Here is an 18,719-nt window from a genome sequence, read left to right on the forward strand (position 1 = left end):
GGGGAGATGCTCGAGGTCGGGGGCATCACCCTACCGAGCCTGGCTAAGGTTTGCCATCCCCTCCACGGACAATCCCATGGGATCTGGGGCTCTGAGCATCCTGAAAATTGGGGTTTTTTTTTTGGGGGGGCGTTTTGCAAAGCTGGCCCCCCCCAATAAGGCTCCCCACCCCCTTTTTTTTTCTCTTCCCAGGCTTTAAAGCGAAGCTGAGGCCGTATCCAGGCTTCGTTCCAGCTCCGGTGCCAATTAGCGCTGGTTCCCCGGGGAATGGCTGAATAGGGCAGCGGGGATGCGGGGCAGGATGCCCGGAGCCGCTTCCCACCCCAGTGCTGAGACCTGCCAAGCTCATCACCCCAGTGAGCCACTGCCCACCCCCCGAAGAGGCTCCCCAGCCCCGAAACGGGGGTCGAGGCCTCCGGCACCCTGTCCCAGCGGGATGGAGATGCTTTGGGGGAGATTTTTTTTTTTTTTTGGGGGGGGGGGATGCTATGGGGAGGTGTTTAGGGGGGGACTTTTTGGGAGGACGCTATAGGGGGAGGCTATAAGGAGGGATTTGGGGGATGCTATGGGGGGATGCCTTGAGGGATTTCGGGGGGGAGCATTAAGGGGGGGTAGTATAGGGGGTGGGGGAGATGTTTTGGGGTGATGCTATAGGGAGATGCCATGGGGGGGGGGTCTTGTGGGGGGGGCACCGCAGGGGGATGTTATAAGAAGATATTTTAGGGGAGTTCAGGGACGCTGTGGGGGATACTTTAGGGATATTTTGGGGGGGGGTGTTTCAGGGATGCTGGGGGGGTTGTTTCGGGGACGCGCTGGAGGGGAGGCACAGCAGTCACCGCCCCCCCGCCCTCTCACGCCGGCGGCGGGACGCGAACCCGCGGCCCCGAGGACAGCAGCGGGGGGCGGGACAGGGAGGGGCTGGAGCGAGGCGGGGGCGGAGCCGGAGGCGGGGCCAGAGGGCAGCCGGGGCGGGGCCGGGGGCGGGGCCGGGGGGGCGGAAGTGGCGCCGGGATTCAAAGCGTCGGTTGAGGCGGAAGTGGCGGTTGGTGGGGCCGGGGGGGGGTGAAGGGCATTTTGGGGGTCAGGGGAGGGGGGTATGAGGGGTGGGGGGGGGCCCAGGGGGTGCTCAGGGCTTGCGGGGGTCGGGGGAGGGAGGTGTGAGGGTTGGGGGGGGCCCAGGGGGTGAGGGAGGGCCCAGGGGGTGAGGGAGGGCCCGGGCTGAGGGGGCCCAGGGGTTGGGGGGGGGGTGGCCACGGCCTGGTGGGGGTGGGGGGGTGTGTGTTATGGGAAGATGAAGGTGCAGGGGTTATTATGGGATGCCCAAGGAGTGAGGGAATTGGGGGGAGGTATGTGGTAAGGGGAGGGGGGGTGCCTGGTGGGTGAGGGGAGCGTGGGGGGGCCACAGTGGGCTGTCCAGGGGGTGGGGGCTGATAGGGATGGGGAGATGGGGGTGGTTTGGGGTGCGGGGGGGTGCATGGGGGTACTCAGCCGTGAGGGGTTGGGGGTCCCCAGTCAGTATGGGGACGTGGGGGGTGCCCTGGGGGTGAATAACCGCGGTGGGGGGGGTATAGTGGTGTGGGGGAGCAGTGGGGTGCACTGTGGCTGAGGGGGGGTGGGCACAGGGGGCAGGTTGGGGGGCTATGGGTGCAGGTCAGGGTGCCTGGTGTGTGTGGGGGGTACGCTCACCTCCTTCTCCCTCTTCCCCAGGGCCGAACCCAGCGCTGGGCCGGGATGTTGCCACCCTCGAAGGAACGGCCCCGGAGAGCCGGGGAGCAGCTGGGTGGGCGTCAGGAGAGACCCCCGCCCCAGAGCTGGCGGGTGCTGGCTGAGAGGAACCAGACCGTGGCCCCCGTGGGCGTCTGGGTGGAAAGCGCCCCGGGGGAGCCAGAGGAGAGCCTGGCCTTCGTGAGTGCTGCCGCAGAGGGTCCCGGGCTCCCTCCGGGCTTACGGGTCTTGCCAGGGATGTCTCCAACGCCCCCCCCAGTTGTGCCAGTAAACCCCGCGGGGGCAGTCGGAGCTGAAAACAAGCTTTTTCTCCGTTTGAAGGCAGCCAGGAACACTGCTCCTAAAAAGAATAGTTTATTTTAATGATTTTTCATAGGGACAAAAGCCACTGTGGTGTTCGCGTAGCCTGGCGTCCCGTTTACACAAGGCCTGAGTTGATTCCCCTCAAATAAGCTGCGTTTTTTTACAGAATCACAGAATCATTAAGGTTGGAAAAGACCTGTAAGATCATCAAGTCCAACTAGGAGAAACGCGTCGGTTTTAAAAATCAGTCAGGTGCGGAATCCAGGCAACGCTCTAATCAGTTGCTGTTTATTACTTAATTCTTTGTAGTGTGCGCTCTGCACTTTTAATTTTAACCGGATCTATAGATTTTTAACATTTTTCTAGAAGGTGCCTTCCAGCGTAGGTAGCACAGCTAAGACTTAGAAGGTTTGTGCCCCCCTCCACGTGAGTTTTTTCTTGCTATTCCCAGATTTTCCTGGTTTGGAGCTCCACACCGTTGCTTTGAATTTGAGGTGCCCGTGCCGTACCCGGCTGCCCTGTGTCGATGCTGCTCTTTGCCTTCCTCTTCATCCGTAAGGGGTGTCAGTGAACCGAGATTTTAACCCATGTTGCTGATTTAAAAAAAAAAAAAGTATTAAATAAGCTGAATGTTTCAGGGTCTGGAGCCAATCTCCGCTGTACCCCATTAGAAACACTTAAGAAAATCTTTACCGATGCTCATCTCAGGGATTTCTGCTTTGAGGGTTATTATAAGAGGACTAAAAGTGCATTAAATATAGGATGATGAGTTCAGTCCCCTGTAATTAATGTCTAAATGTTACAGAAGCTCCTGCCCTTCTGAGATGATTTATTTCTATATTGTAATTTAAATCCTGAAAGGCTGAGATAATATATGGAAATGAATCATCTCCATATTCCACATAACTTCCATCTCGGCACCGTGAAACTTCTGGGGGAGCCGGAATTGACTGCTTCAGGGGGCCTGGGTGCTGCCGGTCTTCCACCCCAGCACAGGAGCTTTCAGGTGCCTTCAGGTGTGGATGAAGGTGCGCAGGGTTATTGGAGCTTATTTAATACACTTTTATACCCCAGCAGATCATATTAAATATATATATATATAAAAATGCCTCCTGCATCAGAATTGCTAATGAGGTTGCTAACGGGGAGTGGAGCCAGCTCTCGATGGCACTGTTTCGTGTAGCTCTGGCTTGGTTTCATCGTTAACAGTGCGGATTTCTCCCCGTCTCCGTGCTTTGTTCGGTTGTGCTGACCTTGCTTTGCTGCTGGTGATGTTCCTGGCAGTCGGCGGGATGTACGGAGCGTCCGACCCAGCATTTACTAAGTTGATTTGCAGACTCGCCCCTTTCCTCCGCTCCTTCAGACTCTGATTTTTCGTGCTTTAGGCCGTGTTACGGTGGCAGCCAGGAGAGCAATACCGGTTTTCTTTAAACCGTGGTAGTATCAGCAGAATTGTTTGGCATGACTTCAAGTGAGAACCTCAAAAAAACCTCAAACCCTGATATTTTTTTTTTAGGTCATTGCTTTTAATCTTTTGCTTCAGATGGTAGAAATGTTCTTGGAGCCGTAGCCCTGCCTGTGCTGTGCTCTGCAAACTGCTTCTCTGATACGCTTCCAGCCTTGCTCTTGCAGAGCGTTAATGGGATCAGAGGCCGGCCTGTTCCTTTCGGATCCGAGCTTTGAGTATTTGAGCATCCCTTCGTGGTCGCTGTATGAGGCTGCCTTCTTTTTTTTTCTGTGTGTGTTGCAGGCAGTTAAAGGAGGAGGTGTGCGCGCTCCATGTCTGGCTGGCTAGATTCAATCCGAGCTTAAAATAATTCAATAGGCGTTGTCCAAGCTGTTACTGCACACATTTTGAAACAAAACATCATTATGTTTGCTCTGGGTGCTGCTTGCCTGCCTCGTAGATGCAGGTGTGGGAAGGGAGGATGGAATACAAGTCGCTGTAATGTTGCGATGTCACAAAACTCACGTAAAATCTGCTTTCGCCTCTTGCAGGCTTCAGCGTTTCAGGTGGAGGAGGAGCTGAAGGAGCAGCAACGGGAGAAGGCAGCCAGCCTGAAGCGTTTCCAGGGAGAGGTGAAGCAGCGGGTGAACCAGCAGGTCAGGATGCGAAGAAAGCAGCAGCTGCAGAAGTCCTATGAAGCGGTAAGCAGATCTCCGTCCCTGCCTCGCCAGGAGTCTTGCCGGAGAAACTCCTCTGAAACCAGTGTAAATTGGAAAAAAAAAACACTAGACCTCAAGTCAAGGTGTTAATAAGAAAAAAAGAGGAAAGTCGTGGTGACGGCAGACTCTGTGGCCACAAACGGTGTCCCCTCAAGCGAGGTCAGCGTGACACCTTGGCTCGCTCTGGCGCTTAAGGTGCTTTAAGCCCTTTGCCTCCCTGCGGAAAGGTCGCTGGCTCTCTCGGGCAGCAGCAGAACAGAGTCCCGGTGCCCTGTGCAGAATTGCACGGAGTTAAAAAATAGCCAGGCCAGAGTTGTGAATGACGTGGATGTCTCCTGGTTGAGCTTTAAACTAAGCAGCTCATTTCTGCTATCCCTTTTCCAGGGCAGTCAAATAGTTCGCAAGCAACACTTAGACGTTGTCTCCACATTCCCGTTTCCCCCGTGGGCTTGTTTTAGGTTATCCTGTGAATATATTTAATCCTTTCTACTTTTAAACAACTGCCTGGGAGACTTGCCAGAAACTTGCTGTGGAGCAAGAAGGGAACGCTCTGAAATGTCAATGGTTTTGGCCACGCCTGGGGTGTTTGGGCTGTTTCCAGGGCTTGGGAGGCATGGTTGAGCGGGGATGTCCTCACGTAACTCTGCTAACACCGCTCCGAACTGAAAGCCCGCGGATGCCTTCAGCCCCTGAGAGCCTGATGGCTCTTTGTGCCCCTCTCAGCATGGAGAGCAAAAATGTCCATTCCAAGAAATGCCACCAAATTGAGCCAGCAGCTCCCACGCAGTACGGGTGATGGCCTGCTAGATGATGGTTGTGAGATTTGCGCATGGCTTTTTAACTCTGGGGTCTGCGTCCCGGCAGGCAGAGAGGGAGAGCTGTGTCACCATGCAGTACTGGGACTCCGCGCTGCGCTTGACCCCCAGGAAGAACACGTGCCTGTTTCGGAGCCACCCCGCACCCGCCATCTGCGGTCCTGGTGTTTGTGCTGTCTGGGCACAGCGGCAAGGGATGCAAAGCGAGCCGTTCCAGCAGCAAGCCGCCAAGGTGAGCGGTTCCCCTCCTGCATTTTTCATCCCTGCTTTGTCACGCTGGGTGCTCGTGGTTTGAAAGGGAGGACAGGCAATATTTTTTTCTTTTATGATGCATCCCTAATATTTTTTTTAATGTTGAATGAAACATTGGCTTATTTTTTCACTCTGGTTTACTGCATATTGTTGTACTCCTCCCTAGCTCTTATCAGAGCCTCAAAACTGATAGTAGATGTCTTCTTGGAGAATGCTGTGGTTGTACTTGCCCCGCTGCTCGTAGGTACAGTGAATTTTCCCTCCGCACGCAGGGACTTGTTGCTGTGCAGGCGTGTCGTGCCGGAGAGGTGGCACTAGGTGGTGCCACCTCATTGCAGCTTGTCTCCTGCAGCCCAGGAATATGGGATCGTGAAATCTTGGAAAACCTGCCTTAGGCACTGTTTTAAGTTGGTTTTTTTTTTAATAATGATGCTTATGCTGCATTCGGCATTTTAGAAAGCACATGCGTTCGCCTAGGAGCTGGAGGGTTGAAGTACCGCTTCCCTTGGGGCAGAGAATCCCTTCTGACTGGACATGGGGCAGGACAATCAGGGATCTGGGACTTCAGGCATCTCAGCAAAGTGTTTTGGGAGCGGATGAGCTGTAACCACACCGTTTACCATGCCTGGATCAGGATTTCAGTGCATTGGGGCAGGTCTGAAAGACACCTTGGGTTGCAGGTTACCTTATACCTATTTGTGAAGCTAATTATGCGTTGAGTTACGCTCCCTTGATAAAGCACCTTGGTTGAAGCAGGGTACATTGGGAGATCTCTTGTGCAGCTAAACTTCTTGGCGTAGCCCTCACAGAAAACAGCTAGTGACCTCTTGTTTTCTCTTGTCTTTACCTTCCTTCCGAACGACAGCTTAGCAAAACCGTGAAGCAAGTTCGGCGCAGGCTGGCGTCCTGCAAAACCGTGCCCCAAGGAGCGGGTCCTCCCGAACTCCCTGGTGGCATCTGGAGGCGAGAGGTGAGTGAGGGGTGCCTAGGGTAGGGTGAGAGGAATTACCTTGCAAAGGGTTGAAGGTCTGGCTCTAATTAGCAAGTCCAAAGCGTAGTTCAGTGAGTTTCTCCAGCAGAAGTGAAACAAACTGGGCTTTTGTGACTTGCCTGATGATTAGCCCATGCATTTTGGTGGCCTGAGGGCTGCGTCGCTCTGTTCTTGCTGCCTTTCAGAGAAGGCAGCAGGATGAAGTGGGTGAAGATGTCTCTGTTTGCAGAGACTAATGAGAGATGAACCAGGAAACAAGAATTCAAAAAAGATTTTTTTAAAGGCTGAGATTGTGATCTGGGTATCTGGGAGGAATGTGATGATCAGCCTTCCCCTTAGGTGCCTTTATTTCTTCAACAAACCTCAGCAACTCTTGCCCTTGCATCAATACCTTGTTTTGTGTGGGTGGCAAAGATCTGGAGGGTTTTCCTCATCTAGGGCTGGCTTCTGGTAGAGAATTGTTGGCACACATCTGCTTTCCTAGAAGCAGTGCATAGGAGCCATGTAAGGAGGTCAGTCCCGAGCACTTCACTTCTTGTTCTGTTGAATTTCATCCTGCTTTTGTCACTCCAGTTCTCAAGAGCAGCTTTTTGTCGCAGCTATTGTCCTGCTTTCTGTGCCAAGACCTTTCTTAAACTGACATACTTCGTCCACCCTGGAGAACACCAGCAGCAGCCCAACCTGGTGTTTTGTCTTACTGCCTCCTCCGGAGCCGGTTTCCTGCCCGTCTTGCAATTCTTCATTCCCATCTCTTTCTCGGGTTCATCAAAGGTGAAGTAGATCTTGGCTGGCTGTTATCTAGAAAAATCCTTTTATATAAGGGCTGATCCAGCTCTTCTGCCTCTGTGTGCTGTTTGATTTCTGTTCAAGGAAGTCAGCTTTGCGAATAAGAGTTACAGAAACAGTATAATTATGGGCTTGAAAACTTTGTATCTGTTTCGGACACTGAACATACCTTCTGTTTAAGTCTTCAGTGCATTCAGGCTGCTCAGCAAGATGGAGTGATTCATTACTTGGCTATTAGCAGCACTAAAGCCTCGCATGAATAATAGTCGCTGCCCATGCAAGCCAGAGGGTTACGGAAGATAGCAAGCAGGATGCATGGGAGTCCTGTGGCAAGTCATCCACAGCAGTGAGAAGCAAGGCTGGGAGGGATCCTGGGCCATCCTCCCACCGGAACTGCATGGGAACTGAACTGCAGCTACAGTTAATCGACGCTCTTTTCACATCCCTGGCAAGGAGGGTTTAACAGCTTCTCTAGGCAATTTATTCCGGGAGGAATTTATTGATTTATTCCATTACTCTTTTCCTCCCTTATCTTGGAGTAATAAAACAAAGCTCTAATATTAATTTGACTCCTTCTCCCTGTATGAAGGTGGAACATGTTCACGGCTATGCAGGACAGCGGCTTATTCCCTTCTCTTCAGATGCAAAAGGCTGCTGTGGATTTAACCACCCTGGTAACTGCTGCTGTAGCGCACTGCCTTGCCCTTTGCTTTTGACCTCACTGAATTTCCTTGTGCTGTCTGTTCCAGCTGATTTCTTTGGTTGGAACCCAAGCATTTTTAGCCTGTTCTCAAATACTTCTGCAACTTCAAGTGGCTTGGTGGGGTCAGTAAATGTAATCAAGATGCTCCTTTCTTCCATCATCCAGGCCGATAACCAAGCAGAGCCCACCTAGTTCTTAATCTGTTTTTGCGCAGTGAACTCCTGCGACTGAATCTGAGTAGTGTTTTTAATCAGTATCGCACCTTCCGTATAATAGTTTCATCTAACGTATTTCTTTACACAAGTGTTGGATTAGGCCATGTCAAAAGCTAAGCTAGAATCGAGATGCCTTCTGCGCTTTGCCTGAGGCCTCTTTCTTCTGTTGTAGGAGAAATGCAAACCAGTTAGACATGACTTGCTCTTGACAAATTTATGCTGGTTGCTGCTTATCTTGTTTTCTAGCAGCTTACAGGCAGTTTGCAAGGTGATTTCCTCTTGTTTTTTCCCCCCCGAAGTCAGGCAGTTAAACTCTTGAGGCTAACATCTTCTCTCTAGTATTGCCTTCTCCCCTCCTTTAAATAGACACTTCTTGTGCCCTTTTCTGAGAATCTGGACCTCCACAGATTTTTGGGGTAGGGGGGCTGTTAGCAGCTTGTTTTCCACTCCTGGCAGTAACCCAGGGCAGATTCTTCCTGCTTAAAAACTTCAGCTTCTAGGAATAATCTGTCTTTTTCTTCCCAATAATAATCCAAGATTTTTCTTGCTGCTGCTGTTAGCTCAGAGCAAGCCTTTGGCTGAACACTGATGCCCAGAAGCATAAAACACTGTTGTTCTTGGTGTCCTCTGGCAGCTGTCCTTTGAGTAGCAAGTCCTTTAGTCTCTCTTGCTAAAGCCTGACTTGTTACCTTGATCTGTCTTGTTTTACTTAAAGCTTTGGCCTTTCTGGCATTTGTTTTGGTGGGTTTTTTGTCCCCGCGTGCTTGTGTTGTCTCCTGCGTGATTCTTCAGTAATCTGACCCGTGCTCCACTTCCTCCATGCTCGCATGGATCGTGGGCGTGAGAAGAGCTTGGGATTTAGCCAGGGTTGTCTTGCACTGCGCTCCTTGTCTTTCCATTCTAGCTGGGTAGTTTGCATTTGCCCAGTTTAAAGGAACTGTTGCTTCTCCTTCACTCCTGTTTTCTGTGTTTTTTGTCTTTTTTTTCTTTCCCCTCCTTCTTCCCTCTAAAGAGTTGCATTCCCTGCAGTCAGTAATCCATGTTCCCAAAATCGTTGCTCTTCCTCTCTCCCAGAGATTTCTTTTCAGGTCAAAAACATTCAAAGAGTTTCTTTCCTGCTTTCCCAAGCAGATACTTAGATGGTAATCGCATGGAAATGACCTGTCCAGTGTTTCAGATGATCCTGTTCACCAAGTCTTCAGCCGCTTTGCCTCTAGGGTTTGGTAGACTGCTGTAGGTCCCCAGCATGACAGCACCCAAATTCTTTTCCCCAACTGATCATTCCCCAAAGTTGGGTTTTTTTCCCACAGTTTCATTTCCTTCTGCCTCCAGGGCTTCAGAGCACCCTTGCAAAGCAATAACTGCTCCTCTCTATTCCCTTGTCCTCACCGAAGAAGCTCTTCTGTGTTGTGTTTCTGTCTTAACAGGGTTGATAGAGTAATTCCTACCCCTATCAAATAATTTCATGTTCAGACTAACTCCAGGCTATCCTCCGTCCTTCCTGTATTCCGGCAGAGCCACCTCAAGGGACCCCTGGCGTGACCTGCTCTCCTCCTGGTGATCCATCCTCTCCCTCTGTCAGCAATCCTACTCTTCCCTTCCTAGCACACTGAAGGGACAGCAAGGCAGGGAAAAAAAAAATATAATCCTGGCTCCGAGCTTGCTTCTGGCATTTTGATTTTTTTAGTTTGTAGGAAACAATCTGCTGCCTCTCAAAATATTGTTAATTGCCACCAGGGAGCCTGCCCACTTACCATCTGAAGGAGCATGCTACATACTCCAGTGTCACTCCAGAGATCCCACCGCCCCCCCCAACTCCTTGCAGTTGTGAAACGGTGCCTGGAGAGGTCTTTTCCTTGTCTTCCCTTCGCCCCCCACACGTCTGTCCCTCTGTTTCTGCAGTTGGTGAGAACGCAGTCACGAGTTACCCTGCTAAATTCAGATTTTCTGGCTCTCGTGCCCTGTGGCAATGCTTGAACACATTGTGTAGCTGCTGCTCACCAGATCTCAACCAGCTCTACAGAACAAGCGCCCTCGGGTTAAAGCTACTTCTAACCCATGGGTGAGGATGTTGAATTTGCCCTTCAGCACTAAAGCAGACGCATTTGAATTTCATATTTACACCCGTCTCCTCCAGAAACCAGAGTCTTGCAAGGCAGCCCCAGTGCCCGCGGAAGATGAGAGTGAGGAACTGCTTCTAGCAGGACATCATGATCTTCCAGCTGAACTGCAAGACCAGGGGACGGCCCCGCATCAAGCTGAGCGAGACGATGACTTCTATATCAAAATTGAATTTGAAAAAGTAAGGCTCGTACGGGGCTGGGCCAGTTGGGCTTAAGAGGTTCGAATAATTGGGATTTGGGTTTCTTTCGGCGGAGACGGGGAGGCTGCTGTTGTAGTAGAGCAGTTGCTCCCTCAGACCTGGTTAACTCGTAAACCTACTGTCGTCGAAACAGGCTCGAGAGCGGTGTCAAAGCTAAGCGAGATTGGCGGCTTCTGTTTCGCTGCTTTCATCTTACAGCTGTGGCTTCAAAAGGGGTTTTATTTGTGCCTGCCTCGTGATGCCAGTTGGCTGGCGCTCAGCGGAAATCTGAAACTGAGGCTGCAGTTGCATCGTACGCTTAACCGAACTCCAGACTGCAGCCGGCAAGACCTGCAGCTGCCTCTGGTCGGGCTGCCCTGCTTGGAGGCAGCAGCTGGGTGGAAGAGCTGCGGGTAGTATATCAAATCAGCCAGAAACCTCCTAGAAAAGAACAAAAAAAAAAAAGCTTTGCATCAGAGGAATGAGCTGGCTGTGACGATTCCTGTGCCTCGGGGCTGGCGAAATGCCTCCCTTAGAGGCAGCGTGAATGTGTCTGCTTCTGAGGACTCAGCTAATGTATTTATCGATTCCTCTTTTGTTTTCAGGCAGGCTTTCGTTAAGCATCTGAGATGTGGAAATGTTTTGCCCTGATTACCTGGAGTAGTTAGCAAATACTTCATGGCTACAGCAGCATGTGCCCGACCTCAGCTAGTGATTAGTCCAGCTAGGAGCGGAAATACTGGCTTGACAAATATCGAGCGGAGGGAAGAAGGTGGAGGTTTACGCTGAGGTTTTGGGAGACGTCGGCTGTGAATTCCCCTGACGCTTTTGTTATTTTTATTATTTCTATTATTGTTATTTTTCTTGCACTTCACAAAGGTCAGAACGAAGATTTGGGGAGGCGAGGTGTGAATCCGTATGTAAACTGAACCAGAAGCTGCCTCCAAGGATATCTTTAGAAGTGTTTTGACAAAGCGTTGGTGCTCAGGCTCCCGCACGGAGATGTCACACGTGTCTCTCTTGCCTATAGCCAACCTATACCCCGAAAAAAGCGCAGCTCATAGATGGGTTGCCCTGTTGAGGACTGTGGGGATCACGTGTAGAGGAGTATTTTGCTGAGAGAAGATGAGAAACTTGACCCTGAAGATGCTGATGCTGCTTTCTTACGTTATCTTCCAGTTCTGTGACAGATCAGAGAAGGACTCGAGCTTGCCCGAGCCTCCCCAGAGGCTGCACACCGATTACCCAGCTCCCCTCGTACTCTGGACCGGCGCAGACCAAGAGGAAACCAAGAAGCAGGTTTGTCCTCTGGAGCCAAATCCTCATTGTTTGGTCTCCGCTTCGGGACTGAAAGGTATTGAGCGTAGGGGATGCTGCTAGCTCAGATAAGAAGCCTCAAGAGCAGCCTTAATGTATGAAGCATCTAGGTTTGTAAGTTTGTCAGCGTTGATGGTGTCTCAGGCCTTGGGCAAACCTACTGGGTTCTTTTTTTAAGGTCCGTCGTGACGGTAAGTGCAGCCGTTACGTGCTCCTCCTGCAAAATCTGGGACCTGAGTAACACTGAAGGGTCGGAGGAGAAACAGGCTTCCTTCATTTTGCCTGGCAAAACAGAAGTGTCGCTTTCTGTAGTTGCATGGAGGGAGAGGAGCTGCCAAAAATGCTTAAAAAAAATATAAAAAGAACAAAACCCACTTTATCTTGTTTGGGTATGAGGCTGGGAATATAAAGGTTTCTGCCATATCAGCACCTAACAGGCATCGGGGTGGTAGCTTTCAAGCACAGACTGCAAGCCTGATGCTGAGCGTCTGATTTAACGACGAGGGCTTACTAGCCTGCGTCCAGGACGGTTGGCTCACGCTAATCTAGGCGATGCAAAGAGATGATGTTGCTCTTGGATGCTTAAAGGAAGTGACTTTTATTTTCCTGCTTCCTTCTGACGTGAAGAGGAACACTTCCTTCTTCTTTTCTCGGCTTCCTTGCAGCTTACAGCATAGAAGTCAAAAGGACTTTGAACGAATTGCTTTTTTTTTTTGTTCCTTGCATGCATTTTTTGCAACACGCTGATCCACCAAAATCCAGTTGTGGTTTCTAGACGGCGTGACAGCAGCTGGGGCCCGTCAGGCTGTTCCTTCCCCCAGCAGTTCCCTCTGCCCCTTACTTTTTATCTCCTTGGCTCTGATCCACCCTGAGATAACCGGTTTTGCAGCACTCTCTTCGGCATGGGTTTTTTCCATCCCCTTTCAGCCGGGTGATCTCTCCTGCTCCTTATCTCCAGCTGTGCGGGGCTCTCTCTGCTGGGTGAGATGGACAAACTCAGCCCAAAACTCTTGGCGTTGATGAGGTAAAATCCACGCCTTAAACTTTCTGGCATCGTGGAGCTCAAACCAGCTGTGTACCGACTGATTCCCATGCGGCTGGGAGGGCTTTTGGTGTGAGCTTTAGCCAGGAGGTTTCCCTACCCTTGCTGCATCCGTGAGGTTAAGCTGAAGCCCAGATATTAAACCTCTTCATGTACGGGAGTTGTTCCCCACAGGGCTCTTGGATTTCTCTTGGTGATGAGTTTACCACCTCTGTGGTTCTGCGTGTAGTGGGTCCAGCTCGGTGTTGTATGTTCATTTTTTTGGGGGGAGATACAGGCTTCCAGTGAACCGTGGAGGACCGCCAGTCCCCAAGTGGATCAACATTCTTGGACTGTAGCTTGTGGCGCTCTGGTGAAGTGGGTTGAGGTGGGAAACCAGCTCTTTTACCCCCAGGAAAGTGAGAGTTTAGGAATTTGTCAGGTGGCAGAGCTTCCGTCCATAGGAAGGTTCAGTCAAGGGATGCTGGTGCAAAGCTCTCTGATGCTCCGAGGTGTCCTGGTCCTCCTCTCCTAGCTAACCGCTGTCTCTCCAGCTTCTCGGTCCTGGGGCATGTGCACTAGGAGGCATCCGAGGATCTCTTGGGGAAGGAGTGAGGTTTCTATCCTGATAGACGTGGGCTCCAGAAATCAAGCTGAGCGCTGATATCACTTGATATCGATCCCAGCCTGCCCCCAGACGTCCTTCTCAAAGGTGCCTCTTCTTTCCTGCAGCGTCAGAACGAGTACCTGAGCTACAGGCGCCTCTTCATGAACATCGAGCGAGAGCAAGTGAAGGAACAGCAGAGGCAGAAAGAGAGGCAGAAGAGAATCGCCGAGTGAGTACGTGTGGATGAGCGCCAGCTGCTCGGTATCGCCTCCTTCATCGCAGGCAGGGCCCTTCTTAAGGCTGGAAAGGTCCGGTGTGCTTCTCTGGTGTGAACCAGGCAACGGTATTTTGGAAAGCACTTCCGCAGCCCAAACGGAGAGGCTTTGAGAATACTGTCCAGCTTGAGAGGGGAAAAAAACCCAACCTCACGTGATGGGTAGCTTTCTGCCTTCTTGGCCCCAAGCTGCCCCTGATGCATTAAAAGCGCTGCTTGATCAACTTTTTTAAAAAGCAGGGAGTGATTTGAAAGAAGCCCTGTGATACGAATGCCAGTTGTAAAGCCTTGCTTTTTTTTTTTTGCCCCAATCTATTAACCCCGGGGTGGGATTCATTCGACCGACCTCACCAAGAGAGACCCTTGGGCCACGTCGAGTCCTTCAGAGGTGCTTAGCGCTTCTCTAGCTACTTTCTGAGTCCCCGTGCAGCTTGGATAGGAGTCGGGAGCCAAAACATCAGGCTGGGAGAGTTGCAGCTCACCAAACCGTGACCCTTGGGAACTGATCCCAAGACCTCGTGCTACAGTCCGTGTATAGAAACTTTGGGGTGAGGTCACGTTGTCGTTGTTAAAACTGATCTTATCTCTGGGGTTTTTAATATCAGACCCTTCACCCTCACAGCTATAAACGTATATAGCGTAATAAAAAGCTTTCTCAGCGTTTGTTCCAGAGTTAAACTCGATATCTGTGTAAAAGTATCGGTACTTGTTTTGGTGGTTTAGTCATTTTCTCCCTTTTAAGGGGTTCGTTAAGGAGGAGCTCTGCAAATTCACACCAAAATAAGGAAAGAGACTCTGGATTTTTTTTTTGTCTCTGCCTTGCTCTAAAATAAAATGATGTAGCTCTGACTATCTGGGTCTCTAACGCCAGCTCTGCAGCGGGCAGGCTTTGTGGGAGCAGCACAGGCACCCCAGGGCAGGATTTTCCTGGTCGCTTTTCGGAGAGAAATTGCCAGTCTAAAGCAACGATCTTCCAACCACATTCCTGACTTTTAAATCAACGCTCAGGAGCTTCAGAGACCTTTTCTTGCCCTGCGAGCGCTGGCAAGACACGAGGGACTTCCTAGTTAGTGTGATATCTCTTTATTATATTTTTTTTTTCCTGGTTGCAGAGGTGCTGCTGGAGCTGCAAGCCGCTCGGAACGTATGCAGAAATGAGCTGATTTTGTAATTACTTAGTGTAAAGCCTTAAGTTAGCCTTGGCCTTAGTTTCTACAGCAGAAGATTTATGGTGGGGTAGTTAAGGCTCTATTACCACTTCATTTAAAAAACATTTTGGAGTTTATAACTTGACTAGAGAAGTTTGACTTCAGCACTTTCCTTCTTGATGTAAAGGTTTCGCCCCCCAAATGGAGTAGCATCCGAAATGTCTCGTTCGATTAAGCTTTCTCCCCCTGGCTTCCACCCAGCCTTGATATTTATTTATTTTTTGAATGCCTTTTGGCAGTGATCAGCCTGTAACGTGTTATTGCATTTGGTACTCATCAGCGGGAATAAAATAGCAGATGCTTCAGTTTAAAGTCTTTGTGCTTCCTAATTGCTGCTTGTCAAGGGAACGTGCTTTGCGTTTGGTGTGACTTATACAACCCAGATTCCACTGAAAGGGCTGGAGTGCCATGTAGGTGCAAGGGAGATTGAGGAAATAGAGGAAGATTTGGTTAAAAATGCCTCTTAAAGCCTATTTTGGAGTAAGTGTGCGATCCTTGGAGCTTCTCTGCTGTACCCTGCACTCTTCTACAGCCCTGTTACGCTCCCCGTCCTGGAAGCGGCAAGGACAGCTTATGGTGGGATCCAAGCTGCCCTGTGGCAGCTGTTGAGTCCTTTCTGGTGGATCTGAAAAAGCCCAGGCACTGCTCTTCGTTTCGGAAGGACGGAAGAGCTGCTCTTTTGGGGAATTGCGGGTGGGAGCTGGAAGGAGAAGGCCACGATGGTGAGAAAACTAGCAGGCAGGAGGAGGTGAAGGGCAGGAGAGCATTCACAGGCTGGTATTTCCATACGGGGGAAGGAAAGGAGGCTCGGAAAGCATTTTTAACCATTTTAAAGCTGTTAGAAAGTCAATGCCGCAATTAGCGCAGAGTTCCTTTCGCCTGTCGTGGGTAGTTCGGGCGAAAGCAGCAGCATCTGGATCCCCTTGCCCTGATCTTACAACCCGGGGCCGGTGGGGAATGGAGGTTGGGATGGGGAAGCTCCTTCTCTAAGCGTGTGTGTGTCCGCAGGATTAAAAGCAAGAAGGAGAACCAGCGCCGGGCGGAAGAGCAGAGGATGCGGGAGACAGCTCATCAGCAAGAACCCTCCCTGGGAGAGGGAGCCTGTGAAACCCTGGCCCGGCTTAAACTGGAGGAGAGGAGAGTGGAGAAGGTGAAGGAAAAACAGCAGCGAAATAAGGAATACGTGAGGTACGGCTGGATTCCCTTCTCCTTGCGCAGAGCTGGGTGTTACTGGCAAAGGTGAATATTTTATCCCTTGCAGGTACATCGAAGCTCTAAGAGCCCGGATGCGAGAGAAGATAAAACTATATAACATCGACTTGCCCCCGCTGTGCTCCTGCGGGTCCGATTTCTGGGACTCCCACCCGGATACCTGCGCCAACAACTGCGTCTTCTACAAAAACCACAAAGGTAGGAGCTCCCGCTTCTGGAGAGGAGGCGCCTAGACCCGGATCCCTGATTATACAGGGAGAAATCAAACCTGGCTAGAGGTTTCCGTGGTCCTGGGCTGCCGTGCTCCTATAAATATACTTCAGAGAGGGCAAGTTAGGTGCTCTGCTGCTTGTTTCTAACCCAGCCTGTCCCTTCAGGGAGCTTAGTGGCATCCGCAGCAAAAGCACCAGCTTCTACATGTTAAATAACGCTGCCGTAATACATACGTAAGGAAAACACTGCCAAAACAGGCTCTTTATTAGGGCACAGAAAACCCCTTTGCCTTAAATGATGAATCTTCTGCTGGGAGGGTGCAAGAAGGTGGTGGAAATTGTCTTCGTTAGGTGACGGAGTGCTCTGATCTTGAGTACAACTTGGAAAAATACATGGGTGAGCAACTGGGAGTTGTCTTCTAGGGGGAAAAAATAGAGAAATTGGGCTTTTTATAAGAAATCTTTTGGCTTTCCTGCTTTGGCTCATATACGGCTTTGTACTCAGGAGTGTGTAGAGCGCGCAAACAAGCCCGTGGAAAACTACAGGCATGTCGATTTATCTTAAAAACCAGTTCTTCTCTCTCCGCTTTACAGTAAAAGGCTCAAGCCGAGCCCAGTTTCGGGCCATAAGTGAAACTCTCATCTCGTAACGCTCCTTCTGTGTCCCCTTCCCGCTCAGCCTACAGCCACGCTCTGCACTCTGTCATCTCGTCCTGCGACCCCGCGGGCAGGAGCCCCTCGGCGAGGCTGCCGCTCCGCGACCTGGCCGCTCTCTGCGCTCGCTGGGGGAAGCATCCGTGACGAGGGCAGCCGCGTGTCGTCGTTGTCGTCCCCCTCCTGTATTTCGGCGACTGTTGTGAGTAGAGAGCAGGGCTGTACCCTGTCCCTCCACTCCATCCAGGATGGCACCTTCGCTCTCCTACTCCTTGTGCTCTTATTTTGCACCGCGTGCGTGGTTGGCCGGACCAGGAGCGCGGGAGCGATGGTAGGTGCGGAGGAGCCCGTTGCTCTTGAGTTGCACTTGAATTTTGGCATTCAGCTGCGGAATAAACTGTTTTCGAGGGTTGCTTTGTCTCAGTGGGAGCGTGAAATAAGGAGAAACAAGGTATGTGTGGTTGAGATCTCTTAGGGGTAGAAACCCTCCCCCTTTCTAACCTCTTCCTCCCCTTCCTTCCCTTTTCTCCATTTCCCTATGGCTCCTGCCAGCCTCTCAGGTCACGCGTCACAGCCAGGTATTTATTGCTCCTTCGCTTTCTTCCGCCTGAGGACCTCTCCTCCAGTAACATCCACCCAGCCCCGTACCTGACCCATGTTCCCGTGGCCTCTGTTTTGCTCCGCAAAGGAGCTTTTTTTTCTTAGGGGGAAAAAAATAAATCTGTATTTAATCTCTGCTGAGCTGTGCTGCTGCAGCCCCTCGGCAGGCGTTGCTGGAAAAAGATGGTATTTACCAAAAAATGACACCGGTGGCGTAACGTGTTCTCGCGTGGAGGTTGCACCGTAACCTCGTCATTAAGATTTCTTGCTCGCTGGCTGCCCTCCCATCATCTCTCTAATATTAACAGCGCCAGGAAGGATGGGCGCCCGAGCGTGCCCAGCCCTGCTTCCCCGCTCCTCACCCCGTAATTTCTTTTTCCCCTTCCTGGCACGCTCCGTTACCATCCTCTGACCCTGGTCCAGAGGTAGCAGGGAGGCGCTGAGCCGTGGCCAGGGATGCTCCTCTGTTCCCGCTGGAGAATCATTTACCGGCTTATTTGTGGCGGCCGGTGCTATTTATTAACCGCCGCTTGCGTCAGGGGAAGATGCCGTGGACCTAATAAGGGGTGTTGAGGCGGATTGGTAATGGGCAGGATCCGGCCGGGGAGGTTTTTGCACGTGCCGGGGCTGGGGAAGCAAGTGGTTTTTAACTGATTTCAGGGCAGGGCTTTGTGCCGGGGCAGCTGAGGACAAGCGTTTCCTTGGCAGGTCCCCAAGCCCTTGCTCACACCCCGGGGCCCCCCATTTCCACCTCTCCCAAGGGGCTGCAGCGGCCCCCCCCAAGGGCTGGGGGCTGGTTTGGGGTTCAGATCAAAGGAATGATGGTTCAATAAAGCTCTTGCTGCTCCTCCACCTCCTCCTCTGCCCCTCGCTCGGCTCCCTGCCGGCGGTGTAAATGGGATCCTTGGATAGCAGGGGGGGATTTCACTGGGGGAGCGGGGAGCAGGGCTCCCCAAATCTCTGCAAATAACCCCAAAAGCAGGGCTGGGGTGGCTTAGCTGAAATCGGGGCACCAAAGCCCTTTTGGGGCGGGGGGTGGTGGTGATGGAAAAGCGAGTTGAAAAGTTAAACCCAGCATTTTTCAGCTGGAAAAGCAGCATCTGGGGAAAAATCCCGGGGAGAGGACGGGGGCAGGTGGGTCCCCCCGGGTCTGTCCGTCCCCCCCCCCCCGCCCCGCTCTGCTTTTCCCCCCTTCAATCGGCTTTTAAGTGGATTTTTTTTGTTGTTTTAACCGGAGCCGGGGAGCGACGGGGGGGGGAAGCTCCGGTTTCGCACCTCGGGGCTGGAGGCGAGGACGGGCGAGGGGCTCCGCGGGGCCGCACCCGGGGAAGGAGACGGGGCCGGGGCGGGACCGGG

At 51.6% G+C, this 18,719-nt stretch overlaps 1 protein-coding gene across 4 annotated transcripts; it reads left to right on the top strand.

The window, feature by feature from the left end:
• Positions 1-1,685: 1,685 nt before the first annotated feature.
• On the top strand, positions 1,686-17,198 carry CCDC15 (coiled-coil domain containing 15). Of its 4 annotated transcripts, none has more exons than XM_059829691.1 (10): positions 1,686-1,905; positions 4,027-4,176; positions 5,059-5,241; positions 6,127-6,231; positions 10,094-10,258; positions 11,438-11,557; positions 13,329-13,432; positions 15,694-15,873; positions 15,947-16,095; positions 16,789-17,198. In XM_059829691.1, exons 1-10 carry the CDS (start codon positions 1,732-1,734, stop codon positions 16,908-16,910), a joined length of 1,452 nt encoding a protein of 483 aa, XP_059685674.1. In that variant the 5' UTR covers positions 1,686-1,731; the 3' UTR covers positions 16,911-17,198. The 4 variants fall into 4 exon arrangements, with proteins under 4 accessions (XP_059685674.1, XP_059685677.1, XP_059685676.1 ...); XM_059829693.1 differs by lacking the exon at positions 1,686-1,905 and adding an exon at positions 3,046-3,056; XM_059829692.1 differs by lacking the exon at positions 1,686-1,905 and adding an exon at positions 3,887-3,941.
• Positions 17,199-18,719: the final 1,521 nt, after the last annotated feature.

This window comes from Gavia stellata, chromosome 26 (genome assembly GCF_030936135.1).
Source record: "Gavia stellata isolate bGavSte3 chromosome 26, bGavSte3.hap2, whole genome shotgun sequence".
Taxonomy (NCBI): domain Eukaryota; kingdom Metazoa; phylum Chordata; class Aves; order Gaviiformes; family Gaviidae; genus Gavia; species Gavia stellata.

Bases quoted from the DNA above. Each gene is read 5' to 3' on its own strand.
- CCDC15 (XM_059829691.1), top strand. From the start codon at position 1,732: ATGTTGCCACCCTCGAAGGAACGGCCCCGGAGAGCCGGGGAGCAGCTG. The intron at 13,433-15,693 runs GTGAGTACGTGT...GTGTGTCCGCAG, and splicing joins AGGCAGAAGAGAATCGCCGA to GATTAAAAGCAAGAAGGAGA. The intron at 15,874-15,946 runs GTACGGCTGGAT...TATCCCTTGCAG, and splicing joins CGAAATAAGGAATACGTGAG to GTACATCGAAGCTCTAAGAG.